The sequence below is a fragment of the Etheostoma spectabile genome, chromosome 11, assembly GCF_008692095.1.
Source record: "Etheostoma spectabile isolate EspeVRDwgs_2016 chromosome 11, UIUC_Espe_1.0, whole genome shotgun sequence".
In the NCBI taxonomy this organism is placed as follows: domain Eukaryota; kingdom Metazoa; phylum Chordata; class Actinopteri; order Perciformes; family Percidae; genus Etheostoma; species Etheostoma spectabile.
In genome coordinates, this window is record NC_045743.1 from 7,305,963 (window position 1) to 7,328,701 (window position 22,739).

The following is a 22,739-nucleotide window of genomic DNA, read 5'->3' on the forward strand; positions in this document are numbered from 1 at the left end:
CAACATGCCATATACCCACATCCAAGTGCGGTATGAGCTCAATAATTAAGTCTGGTAATGACACTAATTCACAGCTTTCCAATGGGCCATATAAAGCAATGGAAATAAATAATTACAGTAGTAATGTGTGATTGACTAATAGACTAGTTATAGTAGATTTAAAAAATGTTACCATAAGTTACAATTAAACTGAAAATCAGAATGAAGATAGGACTGATCTTTCTAAACCTAGATCTGCTGGTTTTCATTGTACATGCACTGTGCCTTGACACATATTAACATGTTGATTGAAAAGCCTATGTGATGCATAGACCACGATGTATTCTATTTTGACAAGGAATGATACTAATCACAAAATCTTGGGATTATTACTTTCTGTCTCTTCTTCTCAAATGTCTACTCGAATAACAAGATAAATGCCCCCTACCTTTGGTAGAGAAAAAGGATATCAATTGATTTAAAATGTAGTATTTTAATTAAAAGTTATGCCTGAAATGTGATACAAAGTTGCAATAGATGGAAAGAATAGCACCCCTTCAAATCCGTACATTGGTACGCTTTGCACCACAAAGCATTGTTCACTAATGTATCTCAATTTAGCATTTGCAAATACATTATGTTGTGTTTACATCATGAATATATTTCACAATATACAACAGTATATAGACTCAGAACATCCATCAAAAAGCAATCTTGATCCCATGCTTTTTTACTCAAGGGACCCAAAGGAAGCCTATCTTTTTAGTAATGCAATACGGAGATCGCATTAGGTTTGGTATTGGAGACACATCTGACTGAATGGTTATTTATGTTGCAATACAGTAACAGAACATCCATGTTGGCAGATGGACAGTTATTAATACTACTGTTTGGTGGAGTAGCTGGATTTCATGTAAATCTCAAGGAAGGTTAGGTATGATGGGAAAAGTGGTGTTTCATCTGGGAAAAATGCAGGTGATTATTTTGAGATGAGAAGTGGGATTAGATTCATGATGGAAAAAATGGGATAATGGGGTAAAATATTAAAATCTGTTTGTTCAGAATCATCAGTTTTATTGGACAAGTAAGTGTGAACAAATACAGGGAAATTAACTCCGGCTTTTTGTTGCTCTCAAAGTACATACAAAGAAATACCCGGCTAAAAATAGGGACAGCAAAGCTGAACAAGGTAAAGATAACATTTGACTATTATGTTGATGGTTAAGTGTCTGTGGCTGCTGTCCTTTTTCTGCTCTATTAAAGTAGAAGGAATGTATGTGTAACTTCTGGGACAAGTCAGGTAGTGGAAATACAGTATTATCTTGTTGTTTTTTTAAAAGTTGAAGCCCATCAGTCAATTACTGTGGTGTGGCCATTATTTATTAAGCATTGAATCTTACATAGCAGATCTTATGGATGGTATATAATGATATTTGGAGAACTAGTTTGTTCTTGGTTATCTTTTAAATACTGCATTAAAGGTAGAAACACACACAACCTGGCTTCTTTGCTGAGTTTTTATTTTCTTCCAACCAATTTACTCAATCTTCCATAAAACTTTTTCCATGAAGCTCAAGCTTTACATGCTGATCGTAACAATGAATGACTATTATGCAACATATACTGAAGATGTTTTAAATTATATAAGGCTATAAACTGTAACACAGCCATAAATGATATTAGCTGTTGCCTATTCTGTATTTCTCTCTTAATTTAAATTGGCCTTTATCTTTTCGGGTGACTTCTCCTTCTCCATTTTTCTTCTAAGCCGCTGCGTCTGGGCAATGAAACAGTAATGTGGCTTAATGTTGCTCAGGCTTGCAGAGTGGTGGGACATGCAGGTCTGCATTTGGCCAAGCAGATAGTAAATCTCTGAGCTCTTCTTTTTGGTATATCTCTGCAGAGCGTCTTGCCCGGGCTTGTCATGGTTCTCTGGATAAATGAGCTGTATTTAAAAAAAAAAGACAAAAAAGTTGTCCCTTTTCAGAATATTTTTTGTGCACATATTGCAACTCATTAATTACTGTTATTTTCTGCATGCAGTTTGGCAAGGAGGCTCCCATATTTTTCATGTGTAAGACAAATACATACAGTAAATCACTATATATAACATATACATTTAAAGTACATTTAGCATTACTTGCATGAAGCTTTGACCCCACATTGAAGTGCACGCTGTTCCGCTGACATGAAAAGGTAATGCACATGCGTTGTTGTGAGTATATGCGCACACTGATGTGTGGACCAAGGGTAAAAGTTAGAGGCTTGAAGGGAAGGTTTTGTACATGCTGGGCACGATACAACCAATTCCAGCGCCTCCTAAAAGCTCTTGTCTCACTGAAGCAGAGACCTCCAACAGGGGTCAGATTCAACCTTCAGACACACCACAGAGATTAGCAAAATAAACATCCTGACCTGTAGTGGGAGGGCAGCATATTCATCAAAAAAATATCTCTGGTCAAAAGGTTTATTAAGGAAAACTTAGAGGTCTCAATCATGTTGGTGTCCAAGATACAAAGCATCTCTAAATCTTATTAATTAACATTGTATATCTTGTTTAATTAATCTTTACCAAAAAATGGGGAGTTATGTACCAGCTTTGTCTGGGATCAGTAACTTCCTGTAATCTATATTTGTAATCTGGCAACTGCTCCCCGTCAAGAAATAGTCTGGTGTTTTTACACTTTGGTTTTTTTATGGATCACACAAACAAGATATAATCATTTAAGTGCTTATATGGGAAATTTGCTACCTTCAGACACAGCTTGGCTAATTTTTTCCACTGGTTTCCAGTCTTTATGCTAAACTAAGCTAAGCTAAGATAACCAGCTGCCGGCTGTGGCTTCATATTACTGCAAATTTGAGAGTGGTATCAATCTTATCAAACAAAAAGCATATTTCCCAAAATGTGAAGCTATTCCTGTAAGGCCTTACTTTAGTATGAACTGTGATTACATGATTATGATAATAATGGTTATTAAGGTGTAACAATTACCACATCATTCCATTGGAATGACAGCATGTGGCGTTGCCTTTGTTTGTGAAAACGCCTTTGATGTTGGGCGCTTTGTCCTTGTCCTCCAAGATAATGTAAGTGAAGTCAGCATCATCTGCAGGTGATATTACAATGGCTGCTTTCCCAGAAGGATAACTTTGTCTATTAAGGATCATTAACACTGCAAACCTTTTATCAAAGGGAACAAATGTGTACCCTCTCATTAAGTACTTTGACTTAGTCCTTGATCTTCCACTTTGTGCACTTCTTAAAAAGGACACAAAACATTCCCTGTTCCATTTGGAAAGGAGATGAGAAAGAATTCCCACATTTGTAGAACTTGAGCTGTGATGCAAAATAGTCAGTTATTTATCACATTTCTGGTATATACATTGATGATAAAACCTTTTGGTTTAGGAGAGGCTACGTCAACAGCAATGTCATTATGAAAGCGTACCTTCAAACATACCTTTGGCTCACCATGTGTCTCTTGATGTAGATCAAACAAGTCAGTAATGCTGTGGATATCTATCTGAAGAATGTAAGGCTCATTGTTGATGCAGTGAATCTTTTTGACAGCCTTTGGGATGTGTTGTGTTTGGCATCAGTATGGCCGGAGCAGAAATAGGAGACTGCACACTTCATATCTTCTTCATTTGTACTAATTTGTGTAGACGCCCCTGGTTGCCTACTTACTTATGTCTATATTCAAGTTGTATTTTTTAGGTTTTCTCTAGAGTTGCAAAAGTCTCAACCTACATTAGAAATGAAAATGATTGTTTGCAGAAGTGGGAAAATGTACAATACAATGCCAAAACCTGAAGGGCATGATAATGAAATTCAGATGTCGGCTCATATTTCATGCTACTGTAAACACAAAGAGAGAGAGCTCTTTTTTGTCATGCAATATAGTACAATCACAATATGCAGTATAGTACAGTTCTTGGCAGCCTTCCACTTAATCCTACCAACATGAATGCGTAAGGGAACAGGGCATGCATGTTACTCACCTCTCCTTCGCCCGCACTTTAGTAGGTGCCCTCTCCTCCTCACTCATGACAGGGACATGCGGGTTCACATCAATCTTCCTATCGGACTCCTCCTCTGCCAATTTTTCTCTCTCTCCCATCATAAGCTCTCTCATTTGTTTAGCTAGCTCACAACAAAAGAGCTAAATAAAAGATTTACAACAATGCACATTTTTTTCTTTTGTACTCACAGTGCTTCTCCACTATGAATGTTTTCCCAACTCAAATGAAGACAATTTTGTCAAGGTTAGCGGAACAGTAATTATTTCAAATTTATGTATTTGTTGCAGTTAAAAAAGCTACATTCACCATCTCAAAGTCTGTTTCATTTTCCAAAAGTTCACTTTGTAAGGGCTGACAGAGCTGCTGGCAATAGTCACACTGAGCATGAAGCACATCCTGTTTAGATTCAACCTCTGGAATCTACAGTGCAGCAAAAAACATATTCACAATCACCTCTTGCCTTTGATATTATAACCTCGGTACCTTTTCAACATGAGGAGTTTGATTTGGCTCTGGCTTGTATGCTATGAGACGAGGCGAACCCAGACAAGGTATATCAGGCTTTGTCTTTGGCATCTTTTCATTCCCTGGCTCCTGATGTGAACACAAAAAAACAAGATTTGTACAGATTGTTGTATGTAAAGTACATACCTATACATTATGTATGAAATATCCTTGCACTTAGAGGTCTTTACAACTTGTGATTTTGACAGTTGTGGCAAAAATACTGCAATCTTAAAAACTGGTGTAATTACATTTTCTTTTGTTACAGTATGTCACGTGCCGTGTTGTGCTTTGTGATTCTCTGCAGGTGTGTGTGATTCTCTGCAGGTGTGTGCTGCTGATGACGGGTCAGCAGCTGAGGCTGATCATCTGATCAGTGCCCCACAGCTTAAGAGAGGGCAGCATGGCTGTGTGCAGAAGAGAGAGGCTTCTGTGGAAGCCAGCATAGAGAGAGCTGCTGTGTGACCTGCTGTGTGACCTGCTGTGTGACCTGCTGTGTGACCTGCTGTGTGACCTGCTCTGAACCAAACCTTATGATACCTGTGCCTGTTGTCGTCTTCCTTTTGAAGATTATTTTCAGTTGCCTCTTGTTGTGCGGGCACAATAAATTTGCCTTATTTAAACATTTGCTTTCTGTCCCGAGTTTATTGTTTTAAGCTGTTTGCGTCCTCCACCCTAGTCTACTGTGGGTCCTAACACAGTAACGAAGTAGTTTTTTGTGTATTTTGACCAGGGCTGCTAACTTTTCAATATAGGCGTGAGATAACAAAACAACTTTAGATTTGACATGCTATAGTCAGGGTCATCCTTTAAGATTAATTTCCCTTTCATTTAAAAAAAAAAAAAAAAAAAAAATGAATCAAGGAACTTATACCTTCAGTGAGGTGTATGCGAAGAGGACGTTCTGCTGTTTGTGACTGCAGATAAGATCCTCATTCAGCTCATTGCGTTAGAAAACTGAGAAGTGCAGTGGGACCAGAGTGGCTGAGTACACTGGTTATATTGGGACAGAGTGACACATCACATCCCTCATGTCTCTGTGTTGTCTGCTTTGGTGGTGTGTTATTCTGCTATTGATTTTAAAAGATGCATCAGGCTATTTAGTTTGAATAGCCTAAAAATAATACATCCTTGTTGCACCTGCCGTAGTGGTCATAGACTTTTTACTTACTACTTTACTACTTGTTGGGCATTTGTATTTTTTGTCTTCTTGTAGGACAATTCTTTTCTTTTTCTTCTTTAAAGAATTTTTTTGGGCATTTTCAGCCTTCATTTTTGACAGGACAGCTGAAGATATGAAAGAGGAGAAGAATGAACCTCTGTATATGAGCAGCCGCTCTACCAACTGAGCTATCTGGCCGCCGCTCTTGTAGGTTAATTCTAGTGAGACTACACTGAGGAAGGTAATTTTGTAGTTATAACTGATAATCAGTTGTGTGCACATACTGCAAAGTGCTGTCTATAGAAATATAAGTTATTGTTAGTTTGTAGAGTGGTGTTGTTCCACTAGCATCTACAGTGACAATTAATACAATTCATTTTGAATGATTAATTGTAACACAGTACCAAAACTGAAATTATTCCTTATTCCATTTCAGAATGATACACATCTTTGTACTGTGATTATTGACACATTAATTTATAACCATCACTTTACTGTTGCAGCTGGTAACGGGGGTTTGCTTTAACTAACTAGCTAGCTAATTGTACATACTGATAGGTGATATGTTATTTAATTCTTGATTTTGTATTAATTCAATTCTGCAAAGTAACTACTGCAGTAGCAAAAGCTATTAAATAACTGTAAAGGAATACTGTAAAATTACAATATTTGCATCTGAAATGTAGTGGAGAAGAAGTATAAAGTAGCCTAATATACAATTGTATTCCTCAAGTGAAGTACCTCAAAATTGCCATAAATACAGTACTTGAGTAAATGTTAACAAAGAAATTTCACAGAAATTGTACTTCTTATGATGTTTAATGTGATTGAAATGTACTTACTTTCTACCACCACATTTTTCATTTTGTAAGCAAAATTGACTTTACTTGACTATGCATAAACACATGTTTTGCCATGAGCAGGTTACCTCAGAAGATTCAGTGACAGTTTCCATGCTCACCACCTCCACCTGCAACAACTGGGGATCTTCAATCTCCTTTTGAACTGCAGAAATAATTGGGAACTTGACAGATGTCTGAGGCATGATAGGCAGGATGGGGCAGAAATGCGGGAGACCCCTTTGCACCCAAACTGATGACATGGCTTACCTTGACAGCTGAAAGAGAGACTCTGCTCCACCCACTCCCAATCTGTCTGACACTGTGCTCACCAAAGTAATGAATCCTCCATCCAACGCAAGCACCTCCATGAACTCTGGTGAGACCGGACTGCACAGAAGAATAGAGACAGGAGACAGATAATTACAGCAATGCTTAACCGGAACAACGCAAATCATCTTAGAGCTACAGCAGTAGAGTTTTGTCCTCATGGGGGCAGAGGAACCCCTCAACAAGCTACAAAAAGATACATCTGACATATCATTTTATAAAGTTGTTTTAGCAGTCACCTCTTTACACATTCTGCAGACATGGAGCAACATCAACAAGTAATGTTTCTGGTCACCTGACAAATGTACGTCCAATACTAACTCTCCTTGCAGCTCTGTTTTGTTCTTTGTCAACTCATAAGAAAATATCTTGGTGTTTAGCTAATATTTGTTGACTTTCTTCACCAGCTAGTTAGTCAATAACTTTATCAGTCATTTGCTTCTGGCTAGGTAGTACACAGTGGTTTTATCAGAGATTTTTGGTTAAAAAAAACAGCTCCTGCTGAGCTAAAGTAGCTAACAAGGTAAGAGAGGCAAATAGGGATATCACTCACACAATGCATGCTGGGATAGAAATTATGGATTTTTTGTTCCCCTCAAGCCAATGCTATAACCCAATTTGAGACTAGTGTTTTGAGACTGAATAACATTGACATCATGGACCACCTTTATCCATTGGAGGGGGTGAGTTGCAACTGTATCAAACCCAACCATCCATGTATTCAAAAGCAACTACATTCACTTTGACAATGCCACTGCAGTAATCCTGGCTTTAGGGAGCACTATACACATATTTAGTGTGCTTTATGTTTTATTTTTTGGGCTGAAAAGCTTTTTACTTTGCCCATCAAAATATAATTGTGTCAGCAACACAAACTGGTTTCTAATCAATTGTAGAGCATATCAAATCAAACAGTAACCAAAATACTGCAGGAGATTAAATGTAACAATAGAGGTCAATTACATGGTTACTAAAAAAGACACTGTACATCCTTGAGGTAATGTTATATTAATGTTATTTACATGTGTGTAGGCCTTTCCATCATGCATACTATAAATAAAAAAGGCGATTTTTATAGGCGATGTACCGAAGCATCTCGGTTCTGTGCAGTTACCTATATGGGAGAAAAGAAGTTTCAGAAGTGTTGAGTACATAGATAGCCTGGGTTTGAACAGTTGTCTCACAGTACTTTTTCACATCCAACTCAACCAACTCACTTTTCTTTTTCGCTTGTTCTTGTAGGACAATGCCAGCACGTAACTTCCCAAGGTCATTTGCCGCTAGCGAAGTGTTTAAACGAGAGCTGGAGTAGTTGTCAGTTATGATGTTAGCAATGGGATCTTTCTGGTCGTCACATGTCTCCTGCTCCTCCAGGCTCTTCAGGTTGTCATAAAGCTGTCGAGGGGAGATGTCACCTTCTTTAGGACTCTCAGGAGATGCAGAGGAAGAATCTCTCTGGTAGGATGGAGACTGACTCATGTTTTAAAAAAATGTGATATGTCATCTGAAGCAAAATCTCAAGAGGATACTCTATATCTGAAAATTGCAAAGGTCCATTTGTATCATTTCTGTTATTGTTCAAGTGCAGTTGCCTGACAGTATTGTTGCATCAAACTCATGTACATCCAAAATGTCATAGAGTTGCAGAAGACAATTTTCCTGTTCCCATTACATTCACTAATGATGACTTATAAGTTTAGTGATAGAGACTCTGTGGCTTCAAGCAAAAAACTAAAAAGTCTTTACTAAAAATCGACATTTTGCACACATTTAGATTTTCTGTGAAAGTTTTATGTCACACAAGTTAGCGGCCAACTTTTTAGAGCGGAAGAGTGGAAAACAACTGCAACATAATATCCCTACTGAAGCCTATAAAATGATCTCACTCTGTGATAACAGACAATACACTTCAACACCATCCTTTTCATTGAGGATGATGCATCAAGTAATTACAGTCACTGCTGACAGATCGATGACTAACGCTGACAACAATAACTTAGTCTATAAAACCCTGATTTCCCTCTGCTGTGTTCTAACATTTATGGCAGGCGCTGCAACAAAGTAGTAGCATAGCAGTCCTTTGTGTTGAACTTACAGCCTATTTTATAGGTATTACAGAGACTCATTTCATACAAAGTCTGTTTGTGCACATCTAAAGGTAAGCTGGCACAATTCAGTGTATCATATTGTATCAGTGCAGTTTATTTATTGTTGCATTTTGATCAGTAAATTAAATAAATTCTTTACTTCCATATGCTTTGATGCAAATCTTAAGGCTGAGATATTGTGCTAATTATTTTCACTCTCATTTTCACTCGGTGCAAAAAATGTTTCAGGTCATTTGAGGAAATCATCAACCATGTGGACCGTTGCTCTCGTTCTTTCTTTGGGAAATATTCTCATCACAGGAGAGGCCAGTGATCAGCATTCAGAACCCTTCTCTGAAATTGAACTCTCTGAAACCACCTCCCCTGGTCTTTTAATACTGGAAAGACAGAAATCCAACAGCTCAATACATCCACCTCATGTAGCAGGACCAAAAACACCACACCCTCCAATGTGCTTGGAGTCAGCTGGAATCAGAGACGCCTTCAAATATGTCCATACTGTGGTGTCTATTGTTGTTTTTGTTGTTGGAATAGTGGGCAATTCAGCCTTACTGAAAATCATTTATGTAAACAAATGTATGAGAAGTGGACCAAACATTCTCATTGCCAGTCTTGCTTTAGGGGATCTAATCCACATTGTGATAGACATTCCAATCAATGCATACAGGGTGAGTTATACACCTCACGCTGTGTTACAATTACAGTGCGAAAACAATGTTACACCTCATTCTGTTCTCTGCTCTTTTTTAAAACTTCAATCTTACCTTGAATTGATTGTAGGTGTTTCCACTGAAAATGTTCTTTGTTTTTTCTTCAGCTCATGGCAGAAGATTGGCCATTTGGCTTGGTGCTGTGCAAACTCGTCCCCTTCATACAGAAAACCACAGTTGGGATTACTGTGTTGAGCTTATGTGCTTTAAGTGTTGACAGGTACGGCAATAAGCAGCATTGTCCTGTGCCCTACAAGAAAATAGTGTTTGCTGGCCACTACCTGTATTTCATCAAGCAGACACATTTGTTTAGCATTAGCCCTTGAAATGCTCTTAAAAAAGAATTAATGTCACAGACAAAAAGTCCCCCAAGACATAACATTTTCCCATTGATTTTGCAGATACCGAGCTGTAGTATCCTGGACTCGGATCAAAGGCATTGGGATTCCAGTTTGGACAGCAATCGAAATATCTCTGATATGGGTTATTTCCATCCTGTTGGCTGTCCCTGAAGTTGTCGGCTTTGATATGATAACAATGGACTATAAAGACAAGCATCTGAGAATTTGTCTGCTTCATCCCATGCAAACCACACCGTTCATGCAGGTAATACCCAATGCAACAAGCTAAAATAAACAGATCAACATGTGTTTTGATTTGTCTTTTCATATCCAACATACATTTACATTTACATACATACAACATATATTTAAGCAGTTGCACATTTTGCACATTTTGTTTTCCCCATCCTGTATATATTCAAATAGCTGTTCTCATATTTTTATTCCTATTATTATTATTTTGTGTAAATTGTATCTATGTATATTGTATCCTAGTATTTAATTTATATTCTGTGCTGTATGACTGATTTATGTTTGCTGCTGTAACATCATAATTTCCCCTTTTTTTGGGATCAATGAATATCTATCACTCTACAGCAATATTTAGTTAGGTTAAGTGTTGACAGGAAATGAAACAAATAATGGCTCTAATATTATTTCTCATAACTTCATCTAACAGATACCTACACATTCTTTTACATCTCTTTTTAAACCTAGAGTATAGGCCTATAAGTGTATCTCGTATATTGTTTATGTATGCTGTAACGTAGCAACCAGGGAATATCATGTCAACTCCGGCACCGACTGACTCTGGGCTTCTGTCATGTTTAATCAACAGTTTTATAAATCAGTAAAGGACTGGTGGCTCTTTGGCTTCTACTTTTGCATGCCATTGGCTTGGACTGCTGTCTTCTACACACTCATGACCAGGAAAATGCTAAGGAATACTGACAATACAATAAGCGATCACACCAAGCAGGTTACTAGTTTTAAGCACATTTTTCAACTTAATTTTTTTTCACTTTTCTCATATTTTGACTTTCAACTTTAATATTGATTATATTTTTTCTTTTTAAGAGACGAGAAGTTGCGAAAACTGTCTTCTGCCTGGTGATTGTGTTTGCACTTTGCTGGTTGCCTCTATACCTAAGTAGAATCTTGAAATTAACCATATACGATGAGAAAGATCCTAATAGGTGTCAACTACTGAGGTGAGCATGAAGAATTCAGTACGTTTTAGGTCATTGTTCAGTACCTGATCTGTGCTTTTGTCTAATTCATACCTAATGTTTACCTTTTTTCAGTGTCTTTCTTGTCATGGACTATTTTGGCATTAATATGGCATCACTCAACTCGTGCATCAACCCTATTGCATTGTACACAGTCAGCAAGAGATTTAAAGGATGTTTCAAGGTAAGATAAACTGTCATGGACTTTTAGTTTTTTTTCTAGTTTTTCCTATGTAGGGCCGTTTCACTTTTGGACAAGTCTGGTGGGGGTGAAAGGATTGTGATCCACTTTGGATGAGCTGTCATATGTGTCATCAAGGACATATGGAGTCATGTCTGTAAAATAGCCAGGCTGCAGCAAGCAACAACCGAGTGGGTAATAAGTGAGAATGGTCTGGAAAAACGTTGTCAGAAAAAAAAGAGACACTTGGCAATCTAGCAGACAGTTTGTCACTGAATCAGACTGATTTGTTACGAGGAAGAAGAAAACATGGCTTCAAGGCAATTTTCAAGGGAGAATGCCTTTATTGTATTAAAAGCTCAGAAGGACATGTCTCAAACATACTTTGGTTTGTTTTGGCTGTCATTGGGCTTGTGCCCTCCACGATGCATGAAGACCCACTCTCCCTTTGCAGTATGGTTTTGACATCCCTTTTAATTGTGAAATTTTGTGTTTTTTTCCTTTTAATATGTCCGATTTTCTTTAATTAAAAGACAAACCAAATTGAGATTGCTTTCAACAAATGTCTCTACACAAAGAAATAAAAGACAGAACTGCTTTCTATTGAGCCCCTATTGTACTGAAGCAACAAGGCTTTCACAAACAGGCAAAACTACATTCCATTGTGTGTGAATACTCCACACACTCCATAATATGCCATTTTCTATATGTGAAGCTGATAAATGTTTGTTGTCCGCTGACCAAATGTTTGTGTGTGTGTGTGTGTGTGTGTGTGTGTGTGGTGTGTGTGTGTGTGTGTGTGTTTGTGTGTGATCCTTCAGGCATGTCTGTGCCATCGGTGTCTACCTCTTCAAGCTGTTCCCCATGACGATGCGCAGTCTGTTTTAAAGTCCAGAACGCAGGATCAAGCCTCATAGCAGAGTTGCAACTTCAAAGCCCACAAGCAGACTTCCACCCCCCTACCTGAGCAGGAGAACACCTTAATTACTGTGTAACAAAACTCAGTGAAACTACATTGTGAATGCTTTGGTATATGTTTATTAAATATATATATATATATATATATATATGGCTATCAAAGCAGCTACCAGCTGTAGCTATATCGGTAGCTCAGTAACCTTGACGTGCCACTTAATACTACAACATACTTTGTGAATTAAATGCAGCACTATCTTTTGTACTGTTGTTGTCAGTTGAACATCTGCTTTAGTATGAGCAACCTAGAGTCAGACTGTTCTGACTCTTTGCCTCCAGGGCTTGACTCACTCCCAACCATTACATCAGATTTTACCTAGTACCTATCCTGTATCATGCATGCAGTTCTCAAATCACTGTTTTGGGCACGATGTTAACCTGGCACCCATCCACAGAAATCTTGTCACGGCTTACTGCCTGCATATGTATTATTTTGATTTGGTTTCTGGATTCTGAAAAGACACTGTGCCATAAGAAATCAAACAAATTGGAATAAAAAATTACTACGGTATGTTGTATGGGCTGCGGTGTATTATTAGCAGATAAATGTTTTTTTTTTTTTTTAAATCTATGTCGTTTCCCCATACACAAAGAGTTTGTGGTGTTCCTTTTTGCTCTTGAACCTTGAGAAACATATCAAATTGGTGCCACAAGTAGATTCTGTCTCTGCCAATGAATGACTGATTGATGGTGGCCTATTTTTAATGCATTGTTAAATGTGTAATGCATGGAGACACTTTATAAAAGACCTGAGAGTGGGGAAGAAGGAAAACGAAGATGACAGAATGAGGTCAGGAGGAGGGATGGGAGGAGGGGGAGGTGGTAGAGATGAGCACCTGATAGGTCTTCCTGTCACAGGACAAGGCAAGCACAAATAGAGCGCTGTTCTTCCAGCTAATGCTGAATCAGTCGGCAAAACTGTCTTGATGCTGTGCGCTGAAATGCCTATTAAAAGTTTAACTTGTCTTAGTAAAGATCACAACCCTCAGCTGTTTGAAAACTTAGTTGTTTGTTTGAATAAAAGTGTGTGAATACTTGTGATGCTTGTCTTGCTCATATAGAATAGATTTATAATAAGGACATCAGCCTGTCATATTTTTCTAAATTTGAAATCTAATCTTTTAAATCATAATTTAAAAATTTAGATTCTAAAAAAATAGAAATCTAAATTTTTTATGAAGCTAATTAACCTTTCCAGTAATGTACAGTATACAGCTCAACTAAAACATTCGTCTCATAGCAATTTATGTGTTGCATAAACATGTGTGCATGAAAGATTCTTTATTTAAACCTTAGATAATTGTAGTCCTATGCTGCATTCTTTACCTTTTAATTAAGGATTTTGATAAATACAGTTCAACATAATTTCAAATGAAACCATCTATATGATGAAAATACTAGCTTTGTTTTATATCATGGTTTTTTTTCGTGTGAGTGTCATTGTGCAAACTGTTTTTTTCTCTAATAGCTCTTGGCACATCAAATAGAGAGCACAAGGAAATGCTGGTTCCACATCACATCACATCAAACCAGCAAGCTGCCATCTTTATGTACCTAATCGGTTCTTTTTGCTTTCCTCTGCTAACAAACACTAGACTGAGCAAACAGCATTTGGAGTCATCTTTATGTTTCTTATTATGACAGATTAGCAAGAATCAATGTAATCCTTTGACATATTAGTGTTGACGTATACAGTAGTCCATAGAAATTGTATATTTTGCCAGAAATCAAATTGTTTTAAATTTGTACTGTAAAGACAAAAAAGCCATCTGACTTAATATGTGTTTGTGATTAGAGATGCCAAAAATATGTTTCAAGACAACAGAGAGAGTAACATGCGTGCTTTCCAGCCCACATAGTCATATGGCCTGCTGCGCTACACACTCATGCACCTGTTCAGACATGAGAGAGACAGTGGCTCTGAGGCTTTGACTGTTACAACAGTGTTGGACAGGATATGGGAGTTCAATATGCTCATTTGCGCTGATGCCAATTTGCACAATTTTTGATCTAGCACAACATGGTCCATGTATTTTATGTGGATATTTGTATGTACATATTTTGGAATCTGTCCTGTTGGTTGTCCTATTTTTTTCCTATTTTGTGTTTTTTAGACTACAGTGTGGCTTTGTACAGTTAGCTGACTGAACCCATACTGCAGCACCACACTTCATCAGACACTTCTGTCAGATACTAATTTGTGTCAAATTCTGTCAAATGCTCCAGCCTCCTTAGTTAATGTAAATACTGGCAGTTTTTCGACAAATGGTGCAGTGCTATCATGTCCCCAGCAGTAAAGGTTAACAGCTGCCAGATGACACTGACACAATCATGCTCCGGTATCCAGAGAAGAGTGACGTCAGTGTCAACATTAGCAAAAGAGCGGGTGTCTGAGACCTTCTTTGGTAATCTTTGTACACACAAGGCTTAGATAGGGCTCCCCACGGTGCTGCCCAGACTCCCCAGACTGTGGATTTAATTAAACAGTGTGAAATTAATTAATCAGTTGGGTGGCAGGTAAACGGACTTCTCACTAAAACTACTCACACAACCAAGACAAGCATTTCATGTGCACTGACAGTTATTAATTTGCTGTATTTTTTATTATAGTGTTTCATATAGAGATGCTACATTTCTGGGAAATTAAAGTGCTTGGCATGGGAAAAAAAACCATGCAAATTATGAAAATAACAGCTCCCGAAAATCAAAGTGTAAACCTGTGTTTGATCTGTTCTATCAATTAATTAAAAAATTCAGTTCTGTATAATAATGTTGTGCAAATTAGATGGAAATGAGATAAAATATTCATTTAGTTATCTGGGGAATCTGACTGGAGGGCTTTTTAGTCTTCAGTCTGGCTCAAAATGCTGTCCATATGGCAATTATGTACAGTAGCGTTGCAGGAGGATTGGTCTGATGCCTACTGGCAGAGAGGAGCCTGCCTGTGACAAACTGCTGCTAGGATCTGATGTGAGTTGAGGGAGATAATGAGGCTGTTGTAAGCCTTAAGTATAGAGCCTGCCCTCGGGGTGGCATATCTAAGAGCTCAGGCTCCCTCATTGTTGCACGTGCTGCTGAAGATTAAAAACACATTTACTTTTTTTCCATAAACTTTGTCGGTACTACCCACAACTCTTTAGACAACTTTTGCTTTCATGTGACAAGCCTCTTGACATTGCTTTGTGGAGGTTACAGTTACAGTTTGTAGATGTGAAGTCTTGATTTGAATCTGCTTTGAGCCATCTATAGCTCTTTTTAAGCACCCACCAGAAGACGTGTACATTCTGGTGTACATCCTAAGGTGTCTAATGTTTTGACAAATGCCATGATTAAAAAAAAAAACTTGTACTATTGATCCCATCAGTCATGGTATGGTTTTTCAAACTTTATTTCACTGGCAGGGTAAAAAAAAAATGATATGGGTGAGGAAGTATAATTTGCATTGGTTGTACAGACAACCATACCTGCTGTGTTGTAAAGAGAACTGTCCACCTCATGTGATGAACTCTTGACATCCACTGCAGGTTGGATGCCTCCAGCCCACTAATGTCACACACAGTGTGTCACTGAGAAAACAACGGTGCAGATTTCAGCACTGTGTCCACGTTAGACCTACACCACACTACAGGTTTGGTATTTAAATGTAACAAGGACACCATGCAACCAAGTGCAATACACAGGAAAATAAATCTCTGCAGTGTTTGCAAATTAAAGTCACAGAATTGCTATAATGTCTCATGACATGGAACGTGTTATCTATGTGCAGTTTGGTCTATTGACAATATTTAATGTTTTTAACTCTGTGAAATAAACAAGACAGACGTCCTTTAACAATACCAGCAGGGATTCAATTGATGGCCATTAGGGGCTTGCTTTCTAAATAGGAGAGACAGTGAGGAAGATAGATAGACAGATAAAGAAAGTTTTTTGTTCATGCCAATAAAACACATTGAGAGAGAGAGAGAGAGCGCGAGAGAGAGAGAGAGAGCGAGAGAGAGAGAGATAGAGTGAGAGAGAGAGACTCCAGCCAATGGCAAGGGAACTTCAAATGGCAGACAGAGTCAGGCTACTGGGCAGAACTGCAAGTGGTCACTCAACCATGGAATTAAAAAGCATTTAAGCCTTGTATCAGCCCCCCTTCGTTCAGCCATGTTATTTCTGTCCATTCAGGAGAAAAGAAAAGACATCTTTGGTGCCTGGGTGGTTATTGCTGGTGCAAAACTGTGGGTTACAGGTTCTTCACGACGCCGGCATCTATAAACGTATTGCAGTGCTTTCTTGCAGAAAAACATAATGAGCTAGCCTAAAAGGGTTTCTGTGTTCTGGTTAAGGTGCAAAATGGACTGTCACTACTGTTTATTTCATTCATGTCTGTATGTAATGGAAAACATGCAATCAAATATAGGACACGTTTACCAGAGTGGTTCACTTCACACTTCTATTCACACTTCTAATGCCTCTTGGGCAACAACAGGCAAATTTATAACAGGCTATTGACATATGTATAGGCAACTCCAGTGAGTGCATGGGCTTGATTTGCACAAATCCATGCCACAAAATAAATCACCAGCTAAGGTATCCCACATTTATTTCTGCTGAGTGCTGGTGGCAAGAGGATGTTGGTGAAAAAGCTTTTGATTCAGTGGTTACCAGAGTACCACAGACCCCTGCCTGACTGTGCTTGTTTTGATGGGCAATGATGAAAGCACAGGTGGATGCGAGATAGCTTCCCCTCCCTTGGCTGTTGCAGACTCCTCTTCTGTGGTTTCCTATTAGCACAAGAGTGGAGGTTTGCAGTCTGGCTGCTGGGCACAGTGGGTCAGTGTTCACAAAGCTCTGTTTGTTCCCTGGCCTGCAGGGCTCCCAGGGTAAGCTTGGCCCCAGAGGGGAGACAAACAAAAAGGCCCCACTGTCTCACACACTGAAGCTGCTCTCCAACACATTCATCTTCCCCAGTCAATGGGAGTACATTTCTCTTCTTAGGAGAGGAATGGTAAAAGGAAACAAGTTTTTTTTAGAAACAGGTCCTTAGGATAACAAAACTGCTGTTGTTCTGAGCTCTGTATTTTTTCTCAGTGTAATGCCATTTTGAGTTGTTGCTTGTGATGATATGTTTTTTTTGTTGCTTTTTGCTTTGTTTTTTCTCTCCTTTTGTCCAGCTTAGACTCAGAGCGCTTTGTCTTCTACTGCTGTATCAACATATTCTGAAACCCAAAGAAACCGCAAAGAGCAACAGGCACACAGGATATTTACATTTTAGCTGCAGTTATTAACTTTAGAGATCACATGAATAGTCCTATTAAACAACAGACGGAGCTAATATATATAGAAAGGTTTCTCAATGAATTCATAATTTCAAGTTATCTCTTGCATCCATACACACTGTCTGCCTGTGATTTAAAGTGATAATCACGTACTTCCAGCTGCTGTCAGGTCAGACATTCCACTGTTGTGCTGCAATCTGCAGTCCAAGTATAACTCCATTATTGAGGGGACTTTAAAATGGGAGCTGTGTGACACACAGCGGGATGATTTAGTTTAATGACCATGGCAGTGACAGTGCTGCGATGGAAATTGGACTCCCCCTGCAAATTTACATCACTTGAGGGTACTTGGGGCTCTTTTAGCGGCTGCACTCCAGAGCACGAGCCATCAGGAGGTCCTGGATATGTCATGCTTGTCACCTTCCTTTAAGTGCATCTGCAGACGTGGGAGAGGGATTAATATTATATAGCCTACGGAAGCACAGAGGCCGTCTTATCAGCACTGCAGATGTGATAAGCACCTCTACCCCTGTGAAAACCAGGAAAAATCTCCAAGCAAAGCGACAAGCATCTCTTTGTGTTGTTCGTTCATACTGCATCAGAGTTTCAATGCGGCTTTAGTGGCAGATATGGTGCAATTTCACATCTGTTGTAATTTGATGTCCCTAGATCACCCTCTGTGAAATCGTCTTGATCGCAACATGGCTCCTTTCAATTAGTTAGAAAGTTGGCATATGGCTTTAGAGATCATAATCTCATTTCTTTTCATTTTGAGGTATTCAGAATAGCCTACACCACATGCCAAAATAACAGCTGCGCAAAAAAAGGCCTGTCTCTGTGATCATGTTATTTGGTAGCTTGGCATCCACACTCCTCTATTTTTCATTATAGAAAAAATATAGATTTATTTATTTAATTAAAATGTCCCTTTTATGGAAATATTTTCCATCAGTGCCATGACACTCATTTCACATTAGTACACATCAATGCAGATGTCAGTGTGCACAAATTGCATTGCCCTCAAACTGATTCTCAGCTGTGAATAGAAGTTATGGCAACCATTGCTGTCACTTCAGTTTTATCAGAAAAGCACCCAGTGGAACCATGGAAACATGATGTGACACAAAAAAACATTGACATCAAAGCCAGCATATACTGTAATTAGAATTTATTAAAGCCTACTCTGTCAGGAAAGGTACATGATCTGCTGAGCCTTTGGACTCAGTCCCATACCTTCCATTACACATAGTACAGCACATTAATCTTTAGTATTACATGATGCAAAAATAAATGTGCTCATTTTTGTCGTTTGTAAAAGGAAAGTGGCATTTTGTATTCCAGTTTTGCTATATGAAAACAAGTAGCCAAAGAGAAAGCACCTTTTTTGTAAAAAATTTTTAGGGGAAAAGCAGTATTGTAAAGGTAATTAACTCATGATCTTCTTTTATGCTAACAGCATAGCTTTCTAAAAAAATTTTTTCAGTCAAAATCAAAAAACCTATTTGCATGCATAAAACTGCTAGAACTGATGTTTAGAACCCGGGTTTTTCCTCCACAAACCTAAAATAGGGCCACCACCAGCGGCGGGAAAAAGACGGCAAACTACCCGGAACTCTGTAGTTGTAGGGCCCTGGCCGTAAAACCCGCAGAGGCTCACAAATTTTCTGACAGGATGTAGCTGCGTGGCATCTGACAGAGATCCCCTGGGGTCAACTGGTGTCAAAGGAGGGACCTCCTCTCGGCACCCCCACTGCGCGGGGTTTTAAAGCAAAGTTAAATTTAAAAAAGCAAATTTTTTTTCCAAACTCATTTGCAATTTAATGTTTTTAAAAAAACTTTTTCATCCTCTCAACAAACATTTCAGCAACATGAATTTTTTTTAAAACAATGGGAATTTTTACTTCAATTAAAAAATTCATCAATTGAAATTGCGCTGTTACCCCCCTGCCTTTAACATAGCTTAAATGGCAATCCACAGCAGCACATAGTATATCGCTGGCAATTACAAATTTCACACCACATACTTCTATTTCTTTGACAATACATTTTTAACAAGAGTGGCATTTTAAGTGTTATGAAGTAATTTGAAAACCGTGTTGACAAACAGAGAAACTTTAATCCTGGGTTTTACTTCAGGATTCTTCCGGGTCCGCTAGGCCTCCGATAGTTAAACAAAATTTCCCCCCTTGGAGCCCTTTTTTACACAAACGTGTGTTGATGAATGGAAAATCACAGAAGGGGGTTTTGGGTTGTATGCTGACCCCGCAGCAGACTGTGCCCCCTCCCCCCTTCTTTCCCCCACTCGGAGGTGTATCTTTGGGACTCACGGGTTTCCCCTCCCACAGTGCCTCAACTTTCTTGTTTAAACTGCCGTTTGGTCGGTGTATTCCTTTCTCCTCCCCATCTGTTTCATCACCACAAGAGGCAAGGATTGGGGCAACTCCACAAGAGCCAAATGTCCTCAACTCAATTAAATACGGGACGTCTCAGGTCCTGAATAATTAAATTAGCAGCCGTGATTTCAAGCACTCTTGCATATTTCAAGATCATTCTTTTTTAATACAAGACCGGAGCCTTTTTTGGTGTACTCTAAATGTAGAGTATATTCAAGACATCAAGTGTTTCACCAACTTCTCAGACACGACTGCACATTTTACAAGTGTGTCAGCAGATAAGCAGGGCAAACACAACTAAGCTTTGAATAAACCATGACAGAATATACAATACTTTAGTGGAATAGACCATGTTAGCATGCCAGTTTTATAGATTCATGGGTAGAGAGAATTGAAACATAATATCTAGAAATAAGAGAAAAGAGGGCAAACCTTTAGGATATACAGGTTGGAGCCAGTAAATGGGAAGTTCCCTGCAAAGACCCCGAATTTTGTTGCTCAGAAAGCTGGTGTCCTTCAGCGGCTGCTCGGCAGAAACCCATATGGGGAGCTTCTCGTCAAAACTCACTGGAATAGCTTCATCTGTCTGGCAAGAAGAAAAAGATAATGTCCTTGAATTACAAAAATTAAATTAGCAGAAGATGTGTTTTCTTTTAACAACACCGTCATTTCTTTTTTTGAATTTGCAACATTTTCTATCAAGTAGTGTGCACATACCAGGTCAAACATCAGCGACTCTTTGTTTTGAGCTCCCATGTGCGGAAGGTTGGCTTTGATTTGGGATTTTATATAGCACTTGTCTCCTCCAAAGAAGCGGATTCCAGTTATTCCCTGCAGTAAATAACAGAGATGTCATGTTTACACTCACAGCTTTGCCACTTTGCTAAGCCCACAGAAAGTCTCAGCTGAAGTAGCCAACCCCAGGAAGAGAGAACAAGGTCAAATTCACTCACTATTTGAAAGTCATGAATCTCCACAGCTTCCTCAGCTCCACTCCCCATTTTAAATCTCTCCACGTTGTTGTCTGAATCAATTTCCACGGAGCCCTGTCTCACCTCCCCATTGATGTTCATACTGTAACGCACATTATAAACCTGGCAGCATTCAAGGTGAAACGTTGAAATGACTGATTAGTCAAGTTATGTAAATCACACTGTGGCAAACACAATAGAAATGAGATTCAGAAAAACAAGTTTTACAAAGTTTGTGCTTATAATTATTGGTGTTGCTTCTCTAACATAAATCCCATGTATTTTAAGGTTGCAAGAATTGAGCAAAGCACTACAGGAGATGCAGTTGCAGACCGTGGTGGGAATTTTTGCCCTACAGGTGAGCTCAATAGGAGACATAAACATAACACTATTTTAGAGAAAATTGAGCAAAAAATGTTGTTTGCATGGATTGTAACAGACTTAAAGATGCAATTTTAAAGTGAGAAATGTGATGATGAACAAGAGTGTTTATAGGGTATCTCTGCCATTTACATAAATAACTCTTGTGCAATAATGCCTACGTTGAAACGTTTTTATTATCAGAGGATCTACTTTTAATCCATTTCCCACCTTACTTGCACTTTAGATGTCAGTTATTGAAGGGGTACTGTAATAACTGTGCTGAGTAACTACAGCATGATCCTCAGTCGACACTTACATTTTTATCGCTGACTTTCCACAGGTAGAGAGCAGCCATGGATGCACACAACATCAACACTGTGCCAACAATAAGAGCCACGGCTCCAAATCTCAGGAGGCGGCTGACCGCAGCAGATGTTGGTGTGCTGTTTTGTTCCTTCACAAAGTTCAGAAGATTTAAAGTAAGAAATGATGCACACCAAACAAAAACAACCGATAACATTCTTGAAAAACGTATCAGTTTTGCAGAGTTTACAATTTGCATGTCATTGCTGTCAATTATATTTATAATCAAAAACATATTAAGCTTGTCTTACCGCAGGTGTACAATGTTCAAAACAACCAGATCCGTGAGTGGTATTATGGACTTTTTCCATTGTCTCTGTCGTGATGCCCTCTATGATTCCTCTACTAACACTGTTGCTTCTCTTTGGGGAATCAGGTTATCCACCAGGAGGCTTTGTGACATTTCAGTGTGAATGACTCACAGTTGATATAAAATGTTTGAGCTAAATTCTTCATCTGAATGTTACCTATAGGTCCAGGTCTTCTAAAGCAAGGTGGCCCTCCTCTGGTACCAAACTAAAAGAAGTTCTGAGCTCAGATTGACTCTTGCCATGTTGCACACGCAGTAATATAACATTATTTTTCATGCCTTTCATTAAATCAACCCACCCCTTATAGTTACAAGTCAATGAATACTACAGATTTCCTTCAGTTTTTATGTTGTTACAGGTGTGATATGAACAGACTTGCACTCCCTGTAGTAAAACTTGCATGCAGAAGTGAGTCTTCTTAGGTCTTTATATTCCCACAATATGCCACAAGAATGGAATGCCTAACAATACCATCAATAAGAGACACACACACAGACATAACCTTTGCTTAATTATTAATTTTTTGATTTGACATTGGTGGTCAAGGTTACTCGGTCTTTATCATGACTTAAAAAGAAGACACATATAAAGAAAAAAGATTCAAATGTGCAGTGCTGCTGTTGCTTGGAAACAGATTGAACCAATTTTTTGGGAGATAATTGGTAAGCTGGGAGGCAATCAGAAAGGGTG

General features: G+C 38.6%; 2 protein-coding genes and 1 pseudogene across 2 annotated transcripts; 1 reads left to right on the forward strand and 2 right to left on the reverse strand.

Moving 5' to 3' along the window:
* Positions 1-1,669: 1,669 nt before the first annotated feature.
* On the reverse strand, positions 1,670-8,578 carry LOC116698365 (glutamate-rich protein 6-like; annotated as a pseudogene).
* An 80-nt stretch (positions 8,579-8,658) lies between these two features.
* On the forward strand, positions 8,659-13,175 carry ednrbb (endothelin receptor type Bb). Its single transcript, XM_032530290.1, has 7 exons — positions 8,659-9,616; positions 9,766-9,878; positions 10,060-10,264; positions 10,838-10,978; positions 11,077-11,210; positions 11,304-11,412; positions 12,231-13,175. The coding sequence occupies exons 1-7, from the start codon at positions 9,200-9,202 to the stop codon at positions 12,324-12,326; spliced, it is 1,215 nt and encodes a 404-aa protein (XP_032386181.1). The 5' UTR covers positions 8,659-9,199; the 3' UTR covers positions 12,327-13,175.
* Positions 13,176-17,567: 4,392 nt separating this feature from the next.
* cnmd (chondromodulin) lies at positions 17,568-22,110 on the reverse strand. Its single transcript, XM_032530326.1, has 8 exons — positions 21,990-22,110; positions 21,692-21,829; positions 20,995-21,135; positions 20,759-20,872; positions 20,474-20,627; positions 19,910-20,052; positions 19,255-19,398; positions 17,568-17,588 (listed from the first exon to the last, which is right to left on the reverse strand). Exons 1-8 carry the CDS (start codon positions 22,047-22,049, stop codon positions 17,568-17,570), a joined length of 915 nt encoding a protein of 304 aa, XP_032386217.1. The 5' UTR covers positions 22,050-22,110.
* Between the last annotated feature and the right edge of the window lie 629 nt (positions 22,111-22,739).

Coding starts and splice junctions, on each gene's coding strand:
- ednrbb (XM_032530290.1), top strand. CDS start 9,200: ATGTGGACCGTTGCTCTCGTTCTTTCTTTGGGAAATATTCTCATCACA. Junction 9,617..9,765: donor TTCCAATCAATGCATACAGG/GTGAGTTATACA, acceptor TTTTTTCTTCAG/CTCATGGCAGAAGATTGGCC. Junction 11,413..12,230: donor GATTTAAAGGATGTTTCAAG/GTAAGATAAACT, acceptor GTGATCCTTCAG/GCATGTCTGTGCCATCGGTG.
- cnmd (XM_032530326.1), bottom strand. CDS start 22,049: ATGGAAAAAGTCCATAATACCACTCACGGATCTGGTTGTTTTGAACAT. Junction 21,830..21,989: donor TTGAACATTGTACACCTGCG/GTAAGACAAGCT, acceptor AACTTTGTGAAG/GAACAAAACAGCACACCAAC. Junction 20,873..20,994: donor AGATTCATGACTTTCAAATA/GTGAGTGAATTT, acceptor TATTTACTGCAG/GGAATAACTGGAATCCGCTT.